General features: G+C 41.5%; 1 protein-coding gene across 3 annotated transcripts in view; it reads left to right on the forward strand.

The window, feature by feature from the left end:
• AAGAB (alpha and gamma adaptin binding protein) overlaps positions 1-14,804 on the forward strand; it is a 47,844-nt gene extending 33,040 nt beyond the window's left edge. For all 3 annotated transcript variants that reach the window (XM_001496758.6, XM_070270095.1, XM_070270086.1), the window contains 5 exons: positions 6,382-6,464; positions 7,330-7,426; positions 11,739-11,843; positions 12,303-12,352; positions 13,002-14,804. In XM_001496758.6, the coding sequence (XP_001496808.1) occupies positions 6,382-6,464; positions 7,330-7,426; positions 11,739-11,843; positions 12,303-12,352; positions 13,002-13,079 (413 nt within the window). In that variant the 3' untranslated portion in view covers positions 13,080-14,804. The remainder of the gene's footprint in view (positions 1-6,381; positions 6,465-7,329; positions 7,427-11,738; positions 11,844-12,302; positions 12,353-13,001) is intronic.
• Positions 14,805-15,686: the final 882 nt, after the last annotated feature.

Consider the following 15,686-nt stretch of genomic DNA (forward strand, 5'->3'; position numbering starts at 1 on the left):
TGTGTGTAGAAGGCATAATTTGGTGGAGATTGTGTTCTAAGAGAAAAAGGGGCAGAAGGAAGTGTGAAAAATTAGAGAAGATGGAAGAATAAATGTATGAGTAAAATGATGAGACTTTGTTCTAAAAAAAATCACCCCCAAATTGTCTACAGGCAAATAACTGGTGTGAGATCTCCTCCGGTTGGTCACCTGGAGGCACTGCAGGCCTCATTCCACGGTCACCTTACAAAACGTTTCAGGTGGTGTTCCTTTGGAATTATTTTTAGAGCTGGTTATGAACCACATAAGAAAAATCATCTTTTTCTTCATGGGAAAGTGTCCTTTTATTGCTCTAGTTATTCCCCACACTTGATTCTGAGTGATCTTTGACTTGATTCTAAACATTCCTTTGAGGATTTTCAAGAGTCTGCTTCAGGCTCTGGAGATAGGACTCGACGGTGGAGCCCTCAGTGGAGTTAGTGCACAGCCTTCCTTTACACCTTTGGGAAAGACAGTACTCCTTCTCGTGTGTGGTTCAGTTTATTAGAGTTCGTGTGTGTGCCTGCATGGAAAAAAAGACCAGGAGGACACACACGAAAGTATTAATTGGCTTCTTTGGTGATTTAATTTTCTTCTTTATGCTTTTCTCTGTTTTCCAAATTTTCTACAAGGGACATATTGTTTATAAGCAGGAAAAGGGGAAAAACGTAGTGTGATTACTTTCTGGTCATGTTCATTGTATGTTCAGGTATTGGCAGAAGCCATTCTTGACTTGTGAGCAGGTGTCCCAGATGTCATGGGGAGAACACAGGCTCCCTGAATCCTAGCCAGTGGTGCAGCCAGAGGCAGTGAGGGCTTAAGCCTGTTTCTCTAAGTAAATGCTCTTTTCAATTATATACTTCAAAGTTTTGTCTTTTTCAAGCAGTGGTTTAGTAAGAGAGAATAAATTGGTTCTTCTAATTCTTTTGTGATTTCAAAAATGTTTCATTTCAATTTGTCAAGCAGAAGTGGAATGTGATATAAAAGTGTAGGCTTATTTCCCTCATACTAGTGAAATCATTTCTGATGGAGTCCTTGCTTAAAATAAGTTTTTATGTAAATAGGATGATGTGATTTTAAAATATCATTTGAAAATAGTCATAGCTTCTCTATGTAAGTTGAAATATCTTAGTTGTGGTTATGGTAAGTTTGGTCATGTTTATCACATGGGTAGAAAAAATATATTGCGGGGAGATAAAAGTGATGTAAAGAAAACTTAAAACATGGGGAAAATGTGAACTTCTTAGGATGATGCCAAATAATTGCTTCGTTAAAGAAATGAGACTGAAATATGAACACAGAATATATATATAACAGGTCATCTAAGGCATTTTGGGGGTGTGGTCATGGAAATTCTCAATATTGTGAGCAGGATGTATAAATTTGAAGTAAAAACTTCTCTGTTGAGCTGATGCTTGCAGCCTTTGTCTGACAGTCACGTCAGCTGTCAGTGGATATTTCAGCACCCCCCGGATATTTAGCGCTATGCTGGGAGCTGTGGAAGGTAAAAGAACCCTTAGCTGATGGTCTGTGTCTGCAAGGAGTATATGATACAGTTAAGGATGGCAGATAAACTCAAGACAAGTATTGATACCAGTATGTTCTCTAGAGGGCTAATTGAACCGTAGGACTACAAAGGCGAATGGTGCTGAGGGAGAAGCAATTATGGGCTAAAGTCATCTAGAGAACTTGCCCAGAGTTGGGGGAGGGCATCTCTAATGCTGACAGGAGGTCAAGATTGAATCTTTTGTATGTTTTCATTCTCTTCTTTTGTTGAAAATCTTTTCAAGAAATGACTTAAAATCTGAGAATATTTGCCAGAATTTTCCTGTCCTAATTAGTAGATCTGTACCAGTGGTTCTCAGTTGGAGGCGATTTTGCCCCCAGGGGATATTTGGCTGTGCCACAGGCATTTGCTGGGTAGAGGCCCGGGATGCTGGCCTGGCCAGGTAGAGCAGGGATGCCCAGGACTCTGTGTGCCACTAGTTCATGTGACCAATGCCTCCAGGAGTTACGGAGTTGGGCTAGGATCAGGAATGAGTGGCGTTGAAGTGGCATATGATTCGTTATTCGGTCCTGAGCTGTTCAGCTTAGTTCAGTTAAAATCCGTCCAAACCAGGGGCATCATGAAAGATTACCAACAAAAGAGAGCTATGTGTGAATAAAAAGGCATCTTTTTGCATTTGAGCCAAGTTTGTGTCATATCCAGTATTTGTATATCAAACATTGACCATCTCAACTCTTTATTCTTTACATGTTACCTTTGGGTTTAATGGAGAAGAGTATGGAATTTAGAATTAGAGAGTTCTGGATTTCAAGTTCAGGTTCCAACTGTGTGACTTTGGGCAAATTACTTAATCTCTCTGAGTTACAGTTTACTCTGTAAAAGAGAATAATGAATAAATCCTCTGTAAAAGAGGATAATGAAATAAAGAAGATAGATGTGGATTTCTATTTGTGTATAGAAGACATATTTTGGTTGTTGTGAGGATTAAAGAAGCATTGTTTGTTCAGTGCTTGGAATGTTACCTTGCACATATGGAGCGCTCAGTCAGCATTAGCTGTTACTATTAACCCTTACGATAGTCTGCAGGGTGAGTGTTGTTAGACTCAATACGTAAATGTAGAAACTGAGGTGCAGAGAGGGCGTAATCTGTGTAAGACCACACACTAAGTGGTAGGACTAGGATTCAAGTCCCTGCTTTTATCCACCTGCAAACTGATACCCTTATCACATCACTTTGACAACATAGTGGGGAAGTGAGAGAAGAGCAGAAGAATTAGCAGGAAAAAAGTACTTTTTTTAGAACTAATTTTCTCCTTTTCCCATAGTACTAAAATTTCCCTTTTTGCCTAGGTTTTTAATTCTCTAAATGTCTCTTGTAATATAAATCAGAATTGCTATGTGAAATGCATTTTATGTTTCTATAATAATGTGGCTTTAGATTTTAAAGAGGTATCCAAAGAATTTCTTATATTTCAAGTTTTCTTGAAACTTCTTTAAAAATAAATAAATCCATAAATATAAGCTTTTCCCCAAGGCTTGAGAATTTGTCACTTTAAATCTTTATCTAGAGGCTATAGTTTTGTTTCTGACACTTCCTGGAAGCATTCTCTGCTAATGACCACTAGATTTTTTCATGACACTATCGTTTTTATCTATTATTCCACTGGTGCCAACTTACTAGTCAACTGAAACTGAATTAGATGTTTTTAGGACCAGAGTTTAATGTACTTACTATGCCTTCCAGAATAATTTATTTTATATCACTCAACCACTTCCCCTTTCTGCAGCTCTGAAGTTCCAGAAGAATCATTTGAGTAGGTAGATTAATTCATTTCTTTGTAGTCTAGTATTTTGTGGCATCAATAAAACCAGAAGCGCTAACACCAATTTCAACAACTACCTGCTAAAGGAATAAATCCTTTTTAATAGGGATGACATTTCCATGCCCTGAATCCTGAGGAGAAAAATCTGGCAAACAAGAAAAGATTTATGTAATCTTTTTCTATAAGAATAGTTTTACAGTGGGTGGACATGGGCAGAATTTTGCTAAACATTGAACAAGCAGTACTGAGAGTTTGTTTAAAACTGTAGGTGTATAAAGTATCATCCAAGTTTTTTGAGCAACATTAATGGATAAGCAATCTGCTTTGGATAAACAAAAATGAATTGTTTTTCTAATTGTGAAAATTTATGTTTCTAACTTCCTTAAAATATAAGCAGTGGAATATAGTGAACTCTCTTAGTTGACTAAATTCTCCATTGTTTATAAGAAAATACTGAGCAAAAGCCCTTCCAGATTATTATAATTAGCCTGAAACCTAATTATAAATTCATAGTCTTCTGTGAACCTTAAAAGGCTTCTGAAATTTAAGGTTCTTGTTTTTCTCTCTATTAAGTAATTTTAAAAATACATAAGCCCATGGGCCAGCCCTGTGGCATAGTGGTTAAGTTTGGTGCACCCCACTTTGGGGGCCTGGGTTCACGGCCCAGGTTCACAGGTTTGGATCCCTGGCACAGACCTACACCACTTGTCAGCCATGCTGTGGCAGCGACCCACATACAAAATAGAGGAAGATTGGCAACAGATGTTAGCTCAGGTGACTCTTTCTCAGCAAAAAAGACCAAAACCCTAAGCCCAACTATTTCAAAGTTACTGTCAAGAGAGGCTAAAGAATGCCTCTTTACTTTATAAAATCACAAACTACTAGAGCGGAAAGCATCTTACCAACCATGTGTAGCAACCCTCTTATTTTACAGATCAGAAAATTAAGGCACGGAAAGATTGATTTGTCCAAGATCACACTGGTAGGCAGGGCCAGAAGTGAAATTCAGGCTTTCTGACCACTAGGCCAGTTCTCTTCCCACTGTCCTGACTTTTTCGTAATTGTATCCATTATTAGAATTGTTGCATTCAATTTTTTTATTGTGGTAAAATACACATAGCATATAATCGTTAAATTAGAAAAACCCTCTTTGAATAGATAAACATATGAACATGGAACTAAAGTCAACAGATACACAAAGGTTTGCGGTATCCAGACCCCCTGGAACCCCCGCAAACTGCCCGTCCCAGCTGCCGTCCTTGGAGGCAGGCACTGTAAGGAATGAGGCGGTTTAAATGGACTGTTTTGGTCTAATAACATGCCTAAACTGACTCTGTATTGCTTATTCTTCATGGATTGCAGTCTGGCCTGCCAAGTTGGGTAATGCCCACCAGAGGAAACACATAAGCCGTGGAATTGGAATATGGAGAGATTTGTGAATTGCGTTTGAAAATTACCCAAAGTCTAAGTTATTTCCAGTAAGAGAAGTGAGGTCTATCTTACAGCAGTACTCCATGACTCAGATAATGCCTTTGGTACAAAGAACCTGAAGTATATCATAAGAGCTCTCATGAATCCACTTGACGGGTGAAATCCCTGAGTATTGCATAACCGCATACGATTGCGTTAAAATCTGTAGCACATTGCCCAGAAAGAAAGAATTATGCTGATGTTTAAATAAACATACCAGGCTCTTTGAAACCATCAGTTTGGGATACCACATGGATCTACTTCTCTCAGCCTCTGAGCCTCCACCGCCTACCTTGGTGGAACCTTGATGATGTCTGGTCCTTGGAGGGGGCCCACCCAGGCACTGGGCCTGGAGAGCTCCTTGCAGAGTGAGCAAGCTGGGTGAGGAGGGGGCTCCAGGAGTACAGTGCACCTTTGGCCCTGCTGCCACTGTGGAGGCTGTGGAGCGGGCTCTTTGTGCTGCCCGGCACCTCTGTAGCCTTAAAGGCATAGGTGTCCTGAGTGGATAGCCACATGCTGCAGGAGGTAGGCTAGGCAACTGCCCGCGTGGTGAGAGGTCAGGCCAGAAGGAGCCGCAGGCCTAGACCCAGCATGCCACAGTGGGGGCTTCGTCCACTTTAAGAGGCAGATCTCCCCTAGTAAAGCAAGGAGGATAGAGACTGCAAGTGATTCTCTTTCTCTGTTACCTCTGTGTCACTGAGTGTCTGACAACAGGTTTCACCTGGCAGAGGAGAGGATGCAGGAAGTTTGTAGGTGGTTTAAAGAGAGATGAGAATGGGGTCAGGGAACGGATGGAGGAGGAAAGGCAAGGTGGGAGGAAGTTGTCTTTTTGAGAGAGCAGTTCTTTGACTGCTATCCTGTTAGACTCCTGAATTGTGGGCTTCATGCTCTCCTCTAAGGCGGTGTTTTGTTGTCTAGTTTCCCTGATCCTAAGACTCTCCTGGAGTACTGGCTAAAAGTTCAGGTGCCTTGGCCTCTGGCCCAAAGAGCCTGCCTCAGTTGAAGTAGGGCCCTTGGATATGGGCGGTTTTAGTAAGTGCTTGGTGATTCTGAGGCACACTGGCAGATCAGGGCCGGCGCTTACACTTTGCTCAGTTCTAGACGTTCTGCTCCACATGTGTCCCCCACTGTAAATACAGACATCGAGAGCTGGGAGCCTTAACTGCAGATCGACATTAGAGCTTTATTTTAAAAAAAGTATGCATGTTCCTTTTCACCTGATGATAATGCCTTGGCACTGATTTTTTTAAAAATGTTTTTGATTGTTTAAAATACTGGAATATTAGTTCATAGTGACTATTAAGACTTTAGTGCTGTTACTCTTTGCAAACAGAACCCTAAGTGGCCTTTTATTTGTTGTAATGGCCCTGCCATTATATTTGACCTGGATTAATACTCTGTGATTTCAAAAAATATTCAGAATTTAGAGAGTATGGTAATTAATAGTAACTATTTTTTATAGTTGAACTTTTATAATAAATAGCCATTGTTTTATCATCACAGTCATTTTAACAATTTAAAATGTATATAAAAAATTTCAGTGATTGCATTTTTTCTTTTCAGATAGGAACCAAGGCTTTAGCCTTCTCAGCTCGTTGGCCGGAGCAAACCATAGCATTGGGTCAGCAGAGAGCCGTCCCTCAGAGGTAAAGATTTTTCTTGGATCTTTTTTCTTCTTTGGCTTTAACTTCTCGTTGTCATTATGAATCTTTACACCATTAATCATTTTTCCATTTCCCTTTAGGAAGTGGCAGAGAATATTAAAAATAGAGAAAAGGAGAATGTGAGACAGCCCCCTAGTGCCTGGCGTTTGTTGAGAGCAGGCTAGTTCAGCATTCAAGCAGTAAGACCTCTCAAGGTGTTTGCTGTTTGGGCCAGTCTATGTTTTTTTGCTAGGGTGCTTTAAAAAATGTTCTAGAATTTCCTTAAGGCATAAAGTTGCCTCCGGATCTTTAAATATGAAATAAAATTGATGGTTTCTTTTTTAGTTCTTCCTGTGTACAAGGCCCTGTACAAATCTGAGGTGAGGTCCCTGCCCTCAGTGAGCTTAATAGACTGATTTCTACCCTCTGTCCTCAAGGACTTTGGTCCAGGTTTGCCTCAGTCAGTGTGCTGGCACCAAGAGCACGTTATACGGGGCCGTGTTGTCTTCCCAGGCATCTGTCTCATCGGCTCATCGGTCTCTGAGCTGTTTGAGAGATGATCCTGTACCTTTTCACATTTTGAATAAAACATGGATTTTAAACAAAACAAACAAACAATATATTTTAATAGTCAATAGCAGAATCATCACACTTTCTAACTTTTCTTTGAGGGAAAATACACCTGAGTTAGTGAATTTGTAGCCTCTTATTTTTGGTGTGACATTGATCTTTCTTCCATCTCTCCTGTGTCTAGCTCCTATTGCTGCTTCTCTGAAGCCAAGCAGTGAGCAGAAATGTGAGCTTTTTTGGATTTATTTCTGAAGTCGCCTCCTATTAAATTATTGCTTGTGTATGTTTTCCTCAACAGCAGCCCCATTTGCAAGCAGCAAATAGGCCTGAATCCCTCTTGGATCATCTGGGTGGTGCATCGAGTACCGCAGACGCTCAGGGTGATAGCATTGTGGGTAAGTTCCTCCATGGCTGCCAAGGGACGGCTCTGTGGAACGTGGAATAGCCGGTGTATGCGGGCACAAATCATCCAGGGGAAACTGACTTTAAACACGGACAAGGGGAGAAAATTGATAGTGTGCCCCAAACGAATGTGAGCCTTGCGGATGGCTGTCAGAAAAAGGAGCGAGAATGAATACATAACAAATCTGTGGGTTCTGTTCCTCTCTCATTCTTTCAGCAGGATCTTAATTCAGATCATCTTAGCTAAAACAGAACCAGGCGGTGCAACAGCTTTCTCTCTCCATATTCCACAGGTTTTTCATAGTATTTAACAGTTGTCAGAATTGATGGTAATAAGAATAATACAACCTTAGAAGCCCCTTCACATCATTTTAAAGTTCTTTTGTATCCGCTTCCTCATTTGGTAATGAAGTTTGGCAGAGAAGTTAGTTTACGGAGATGAAGGTGAGGCCCAGAGCAGTTTAATAACTTGTCCAAGGGCATCTAACAAGAAGGTCCTGGAACTGAAACTAGAATCCAGACTGCTGTCCACAAGCCAGAGAGCCAGGAGTGTAGTTGACAGTAACTATAAATGTTCTTTTGTTGAGGACTACTGACATCTCTGTTTCCTCTTTACGCTGCAGAGGACTCATGTGGAGTCCTCTTTTTTTCCGATTATAAGATAGTCCATGTAGAAGACTCAAGACTAAGAAGAAAAAATTACATATAGTCTCTTTTCTCTAGTATATTCAACCTTGTCCACTCAATTGAATCTTTCCTGTTGGCTTTTAAGCCTGCTAGAGTCTCTGCCATGAAAACAAACCAGTAACCACACAGAAGGAGCTGTGGAAGACAAGAACTAACCCGCATAACGGGGAACAGTATTCTGACTGGATACCATAAGGCTGAACCAGGAAGGACTGACCGGAAGTACTGTACTCTGCTTAATAAATATGATTCTCACAGGGGTATGGGTTAGAAATTCTGAAATTATATATATTTTATATACATAATGGTTGAAAAAATAAGGAAATACAGGTAATGAGAGCCAGGTTTCTCACACTCAAGAGAAAGAAGTTACAAATGAGGAAAGGGGCAGGCTGGGATGAACAGTTTGGTACTGGACTGGACGGCATTAGTACGAACTCATGTTTTTTTAAAATACACTTAGAGCAATAGAGAAATACAGATGTGGGTATGCATGTGTTAGTATACATATATGTATTTCCCAGCTCTGTCCACTGGGAGGGCCTAGAAACAACAATACTCCAGTAGCAATGGACAAACTTAGCACTTAGCTCTTGGTTTTTAGATACCATTCTCCAATAAGAGGTACCAGGGCTACTTGGAGAAGTGGTTGATGCCAGGGCTGGGGCAGGAAAAATGCAGGATGAACAGGGAGCATCTCATGGTGCCAGAAAGTAACGAAGCGCTCAAAAAAGAATGGGGACATGTGGAAAGGGCACTGGAACCAACCTGAAAGAGCTTGCAGTGGCTAAAGCTGGAGCAATTTGACCAGCAAAATAAATTAATATCATATCAGTCTATAACCCATGGAGTAAAATAAATATCCACAGATCCATACTAATGTAAGTAAATAATTGAGTAAATAACTGGGAAAGAAAGGGCTATTCTTCCTTACAGAAGAATTCCAATTAATAAATGTAGAAGGAATGAGGGAAATAGAATCTTCCTTAGCCACACACCACAGTAATAGTCATTGTAGGCAAGATCCACTGATGGATGTTACAATTAGTAGATGAAAGTTTGAGAAGAAACATGACATTTGCATGGTCTAAAAGTTTCTTTCCCGAGATATGTATTTATTACAAAGGGGGAAATAGTAACTTTACACTGGAGAAGCCAACTAAATGGTTAACATCACCATTCATAAGACATGTTGACGTCGCCTCCGCCCTGATGTGATATGCTGAAAGGATGCGTCTCTTCTGTGGTATTCTTGCCAAAGAGGCATGACTTCAGTCAAAGAAGAAAATGTCAGGCAATCCAAATTGAGGGACATTGTACAAAATAACTGACCAGTACTCTTCAAACGTGTCAAAGTCAGGAAAGACGAGGAAAGACTAAGGAACTGTCGCAAATTGGAGAAGACTAAGGAGATTTGACAGCTAAATTCTGTGTACGATCCTGGAACAAGATATTAGTGGAGAAACTGATGACGTTTGGAGGAAGTCTGTAGTCTAGTTAATAGCTCTGTACCATTATTAACTTCTTGACATTTGTAATTGTACTTTGGTTATATAAGATGTTAACCTCAGGGGAAGGTGGGTGAAGGGCATATGGGAACTCTCTATACTATTTCTGCAACTTTTTTGTAAGACTAAAATTATTTCAGAATTAAAAAAAAAAAGACAAAACCAAACCAAAAAGTAAAACACTTCCTCAAGCTCACATTTCCCTCCTCTCTTTACTGAGCTTATTTCCATTCCTCACCTCCCATTCACTCCTCGACTCACTCTCATCTACCTTTTGCCCCATTTGCCACTAAACAGCTCACGAGTGACCTCGATGCCACCAAATCTGATAGATATTTTCCAGTCCTCATCTTGACCTCTTGGCAGCCTTCAATATTATGGATCAATCCCTTTTTGAAACATTTTCTCTTGACTCAGCCAACACATGTGGTTTTCTTCCCACTTCTCTGGTTATTCCTTCTCTTTCTTTGGTAGGTTCCCTTTCTTTACCAGCCTTTAAATATTTCCGTTCCTCAGGGCTCCATTTAAGCTCCTTTTCCAAATCTGTGTTTAAGCAGGAAGTGACCCTGTCCATGTCCACAGTTCAATTACCACGTATGGCACAGAGAAATCACAAATTTCTCTCTCTATCCTGTATACCAACTGCCAGCATGACATGCTCATTGAACTAAAGCAAATTTATTAACCAAAATGCATTTTTAACACCAATTATCTGTATGGCATTGTTGTAGATGCAAAGAATTATGATTCTTGTCTTCAAGGAGCTTACCATGTAAAAAGGTAGAGACAGGCCTTGTAAGGTCATGGTTGAGATTTTTGGGCGTGGAGTCCTGGACAGCTAGGTCAAATCGTGGCTCTACCACTTGTGAGACAACCTTGAGTAAGTTATTTAGCCTCCGTGGGCCTTGATTTCCCCTTCTGTAAAAATAGGGGTAAAAAATCTTTCCTCACAACACTTGTGCAAAGATGAAATGGGATCATATAGGTTAAAGCACTCAGTGGTCAGGCGCAAAGTGAACTCTCTCTCTTACTGTAGTCTTATTTCTTATCATAATGGTGGGAGATGTCAGAGAACAAAGTAGCATATGACAGTGCCAAGATGGTTCCATAAACACGAAGTGTGGGACGAATTCTGAGGAAGGAGACCTGTGAGCTGTGACGGTCAGGGAAGACATCCTAGAGGTGGTCAGCCTGGAGTGGAGAATGAGTACAATTTCTTTATTTTTTTTATTTTAAAGATTGGCACCGGAGCTAACATCTGTTGCCAATCTTTTTTTTTTCCTCTTCTTCTTCTTCTCCCCAAAGCCCCCCAGTACATAATTGTATGTTCTAGCTGTGAGTGCCTCTGGTTGTGCTGTGTGGGATGCCACCTCAGCATGGCCTATGAGCCGTGCCATGTCCGCGCCCAGGATCCAAACTGGTAAAACCCTGGGCCGCTGAAGCGGAGCATGCAAACTTAACCACTCGGCCATGGGGCCGGCCCCTACAATTTCTGATTAAAAGCAAGTATTGATAAAGAGGCAGCATACTGAGGTAGAGACAGTAAAGGATCTGTAGTAAGAAAGTCGGAATTTAATTGAGCTCTACCTCTGACTAGCTGTAATTTTAGCTGAGCTCATTTTTAACCCAGGTTGCTCCATGTGTAAATTGCCCTATGGGAGTTGTCAGAGATGTGATGATATTTGCCGTACAGTGACTATGGTGTAAATTTCAGGCATTTATTGTTGAATCAGTGTACGTTGGTGCAGAGTGTGGCCTTTAGAGTTGGAAACACCTAAGTCTGAATCCAAGGTCACACTTACTAGCTGTGACCATGAGCAAGTCACTTCAACTCAGACCTCTAGTTTTCTCATCTCTAAAATGGAAACTGTATTCCTTGCCTCATTCAGTGTTGTGAGGATAAAATAAGTTACTGTTCCTTTTTGAGGACCCCCCAGCAGCCAAGCAGGGGGAAGCGCCATGAGCTGTAAAGCTGGTCCACATTGCATGCTCATTCAGCGGTGACTTTCATCAAAGCTAGGATTGTTTGCCTTAGGATTCTGTATATTTAGCACATATATAAATAATGATAAATAAATGTGATAAATAATGTGATGAATCCTTATTTCAGATCCCATGTTAGATCTGGATATTCAAGAATTAGCCAGTCTTACTACCGGTGGAGGAGATTTGGAGAATTTTGAAAGGCTATTTTCAAAGTTAAAGGAAATGAAAGGTAATCAGATCGATTGTGTCTAACATGCTCCGTATCGACGCTCCTCTGTTCTGTACGGTAGGGTTTTGTTTTGTAATGCTGATTGGATTCCATGCTCTGCTCTCAGCTGTCTTGAGAAACTTAGCTCCTGGGGGACTGTGCCATCCTCTGTTGGTAAAAATTCCCTGGGGGAAATTCTCCTCTCCCTCCCTTCTCTTTCCTCTTACCTTCCCTTCTCTTACCGCTCTCTGTTTCTTTCAGCGTGTCTCATTAACATGGAATCAGTAAGATTCCTACCAATTTACTCACATGATTCCCATCTGGAGAATTTGGAGCTTAAACTTCCTAACAGCTGTAATGCCTGCACCATGAGCATGTGTCTTTGAGACCCATCTCCCATCTTCTAGTGCTAGAACACCCATACCCTCCCAATTCTCCTGTGCTCTTAGATGAATTTCTTAAGATGTATTTTCCTCCTAGACAAGGCTGCGACGCTTCCTCATGAGCAAAGAAAGTTGCATGCAGAAAAGGTGAGATAATCCGTCAGGTATTTATTGAGGACGTACGAAAGGTCCAGTGCTGTTAGAATGATGTGTCACTCTTGTTTACTTCTGAAGCTCTTCGTGTGAACGTTTCAGTGGATATTATAACTAATTGAACATTTATACAATAGTAATATAGTTGCTGCAGTCAAACCCGGATTTTTCAAATGTGTGTTGAGTGACATAGAACTTTCATTCAGACTCAGGATGTTTACCTTCCTAACTATTGGGCTAGGAAACTCTTTGTTATTTTGTTTTGTTTTGTTATTACCAACGCAACACATGTTCTTGGCAGGAAATGTATATGGTTTATGGTATTCCATTGTGTGGACATGTCATAATTTATTTCTCTAGCTCCTTTTGGACATTTAGGTCATGTGCAGTTTTTGCTTCTATAAATAGTGAAGTTGTATATAGCCTTACACATCTCCTTTGTGTACAACTCTGATTATATCCTTAGTATAAATTTCTAGAAGTGGCAGTCCTGGGTCGGGGATTCAAGGGTTTTGATATATGTTGCCCCAAGGCTGGAGGGCAAGGTGTAGAATTTTAGGTCTTAATCAGTTCAAAGTATGATGCATAAAGCGAGCTGAAATTTAGCTGTGGCCTAAAATCTGTTGCATGCTTCTCTCCCCAGGTGGCTAAAGCATTCTGGATGGCCATTGGGGGAGACAGAGATGAAATTGAAGGCCTCTCATCTGATGAAGAACACTGAATTATTCACACTAGGGTTTGATTGACAAGATGCTAACTCTCTCCACCTGAGATGCTTCCCTGCTCAACCCGCTTGTGTCCTGCTGGACTTCCCATCATCATGTTGGCCACCTGACTTGTTCACAGGGTCCCCTTAATTCTAGTTTTCAGTAGGGGGTTAAGGAGAATTCTTTTCTTCCTCAGTATATTATAAAGGATTGAGGAGTATAATGACAATAAGGAGTAAGAATTTTTCAAATGGACTTTTTTGTTCTGGGAGCAGAAGTGAAATGAGGCTCAGAGGTCTGTGTGACTTGCCCAAGTTAAAGAAGAAGAACAGCACCAGGCCCTTCCTGGTCGACCTTTTAAGGAGCATCCCCTGCGTTCCCACCGGGTTACAGTGCGTCAGGAGCTGGCGCCCCCTCTCCTGGCTGTGCTGCAGCTGCAGATTTGATCTGTGCTGTGGATTAGGTGGGGCCAGAGTCAGTGGCCCTCACCTTAGTCTAGCTAAAAAAATGCTTCTGGGCATTTCAGTTGAAATACAGCATCTGAGCTCATGCTCAGAAGGATTGAGAAACCAGTGTGAATTTCTAGACTATGATAAATGAGGTAAAACTTCCCTGCTCTGGTAGGGATAAAACAGCCCCCCTCCCAAGTCAGAGAGAGAGAGAGAGAGAGAGTGTGTGTGTGTGTGTGTGTGTGTGTGTGTAAGAGAGAGGGAGAAACTTGAGGAATTCCCTGTACGGGCCCTGGAAGCAGTGCTGAGATTTCTGCATTAGTGTTACTGTGAAGAAACTCGTCTTCCTTAGAGTTCGCCCCTGCTACTCCAGAGATCAGAGCTGTGTTGTCATCCTTGATACCCTCAGAACAAGGCCAGGTTCCCCGTCTCTCTCTGAAAACCAGAGATCGCTGCCCAAATAGTAACAGTAAGGAGCGGGCGAGGTGGGAGAGGATGTGACACGTCAGGCGGTGAATCCCTGAGCGCCTTGTGTGACTTCCGGGGCTGAGCGGGTCCGCCCCAGGGGAACTGGGAAACGCCACCAAAGGGAAAGTTTCCAAAGGAAGACTGGGAAATCCAGCAAATAAAACTCCTGTTTCTGTTTTTGTAGACACTTTGTAATGCATGTCATTAACCTTCGCTGTGTAGTCACTGCCGTGGCTTGAAACGGGCACAGGGCGGGATGGTGCCGGCACAGGCGCCAAGAACTGCTTCTGGCCTAGTGTGGGCTAGGAGCCCCTTACGCCAGTAGCAGAAGCAAGTTCCAGACCCCTCTGTGCACTGTCTTCTAAGCACTGCAGACCCTGAAACAGGTGGTGGAAGGAATGGAATGCTCCGGGTCCCAGCCAGAGCGACCGCGGGGAGGGAGTTTCCAGGGACTGGGCCATTCAGGAAGAGCCGTTCCGAGGAATGTTGGAGCCTGTCTTGCTCAGCGACGTTTTTCCCTTCCTTTTTTTTTTTTTTTTTTTTTTTTTTTTTTACTATTCTGAAAGTTTTTGAAACTATAGCTCACCACCGTTCCATCAGTGTCTCTCTGAGGTGCCTGCATTAGCTGTTGATTAGGAATGAAGGGCACTTGGCTCTGGGGTTGCAAAATGAAAGGTGGAACATGTTTTTCTTAAAACATGAAAGGCTTCAGAAAATATGTTAAGTCACATGGTTAGGGAAAACAGACTAGGAAAAGCTGTGGACTTGATTTTGTGAATTAAACAAAGCCAGATGATTAAAATGTGATTTATTTATAAAGTCCGCTCATGTGTATTATGATTTTCTTGTTTTTCAGTAGGGGATGTGTGTGGGGGAGGCCTTTGGATTAGGCATAAAGAGTGAATAATCGGAGAGTTTGTCAAACTCACTGTTTTGGAACCCACCATGCGTATGTATAACATCAGCTCATGTTTTCAAGATCTCCGCTCTGAGGATATTGGCCCCTTCTAGGGGACTTGTGGGATAAAAGTATCCAGTGGTATCTACTAAAGGCCCATGTTAAGAGGAGTGATCATGAGCTAATAGTGCAATAAAAGTTGCCATCTGTCTAAAGTGACCAGTCATTATGGACTGTCCATCTGGATTTAAAATGAGACAACTCTTTTTTTCCTTCAGCATTTCTCTGTGTATCACAGTGTCTGGCACATAGTAGGCTCTTAATTTTGGTTTGGATTCATATTTGATAGTATGATGACTATGATCACAAAGTTTGAAGGTCCATGAGTGGTGGAAGGTAGGGAGAGACAAGAATAAACTTTTTTCCCCCCTGAGAAAATCATGTGTTATGTAATAATTTTAGAGTGATGAAGACATAGATATTTTTATAATTTTAAAATATGTTATCCTGCCAGAGTATGAGAAGATTGACAGAACCAGTTTGCTTGCTCTCTATTTATAGAACTTGGCCACGTCTAATTCAGAGAAGCTGGAGATTCAGGGAAGCTAGACTTAGATGGCTGAGTAATATGGGATGTGGTTCAAGGACCATAGAGCATGTCAGGCCATTACTGCAAACTACTTACAACACGTGAAATGTGATCTATGGCTGACTTCATGTTCCTACTGTGGAGAGGTGGGGATGAACATTTTTGCCATAGCATGTCAGATTCCCTTAACCGTGGCCAGTCTCTTAACAATGGCCAT

The sequence above is a fragment of the Equus caballus genome, chromosome 1 (genome assembly GCF_041296265.1).
Source record: "Equus caballus isolate H_3958 breed thoroughbred chromosome 1, TB-T2T, whole genome shotgun sequence".
In the NCBI taxonomy this organism is placed as follows: Eukaryota; Metazoa; Chordata; class Mammalia; order Perissodactyla; family Equidae; genus Equus; species Equus caballus.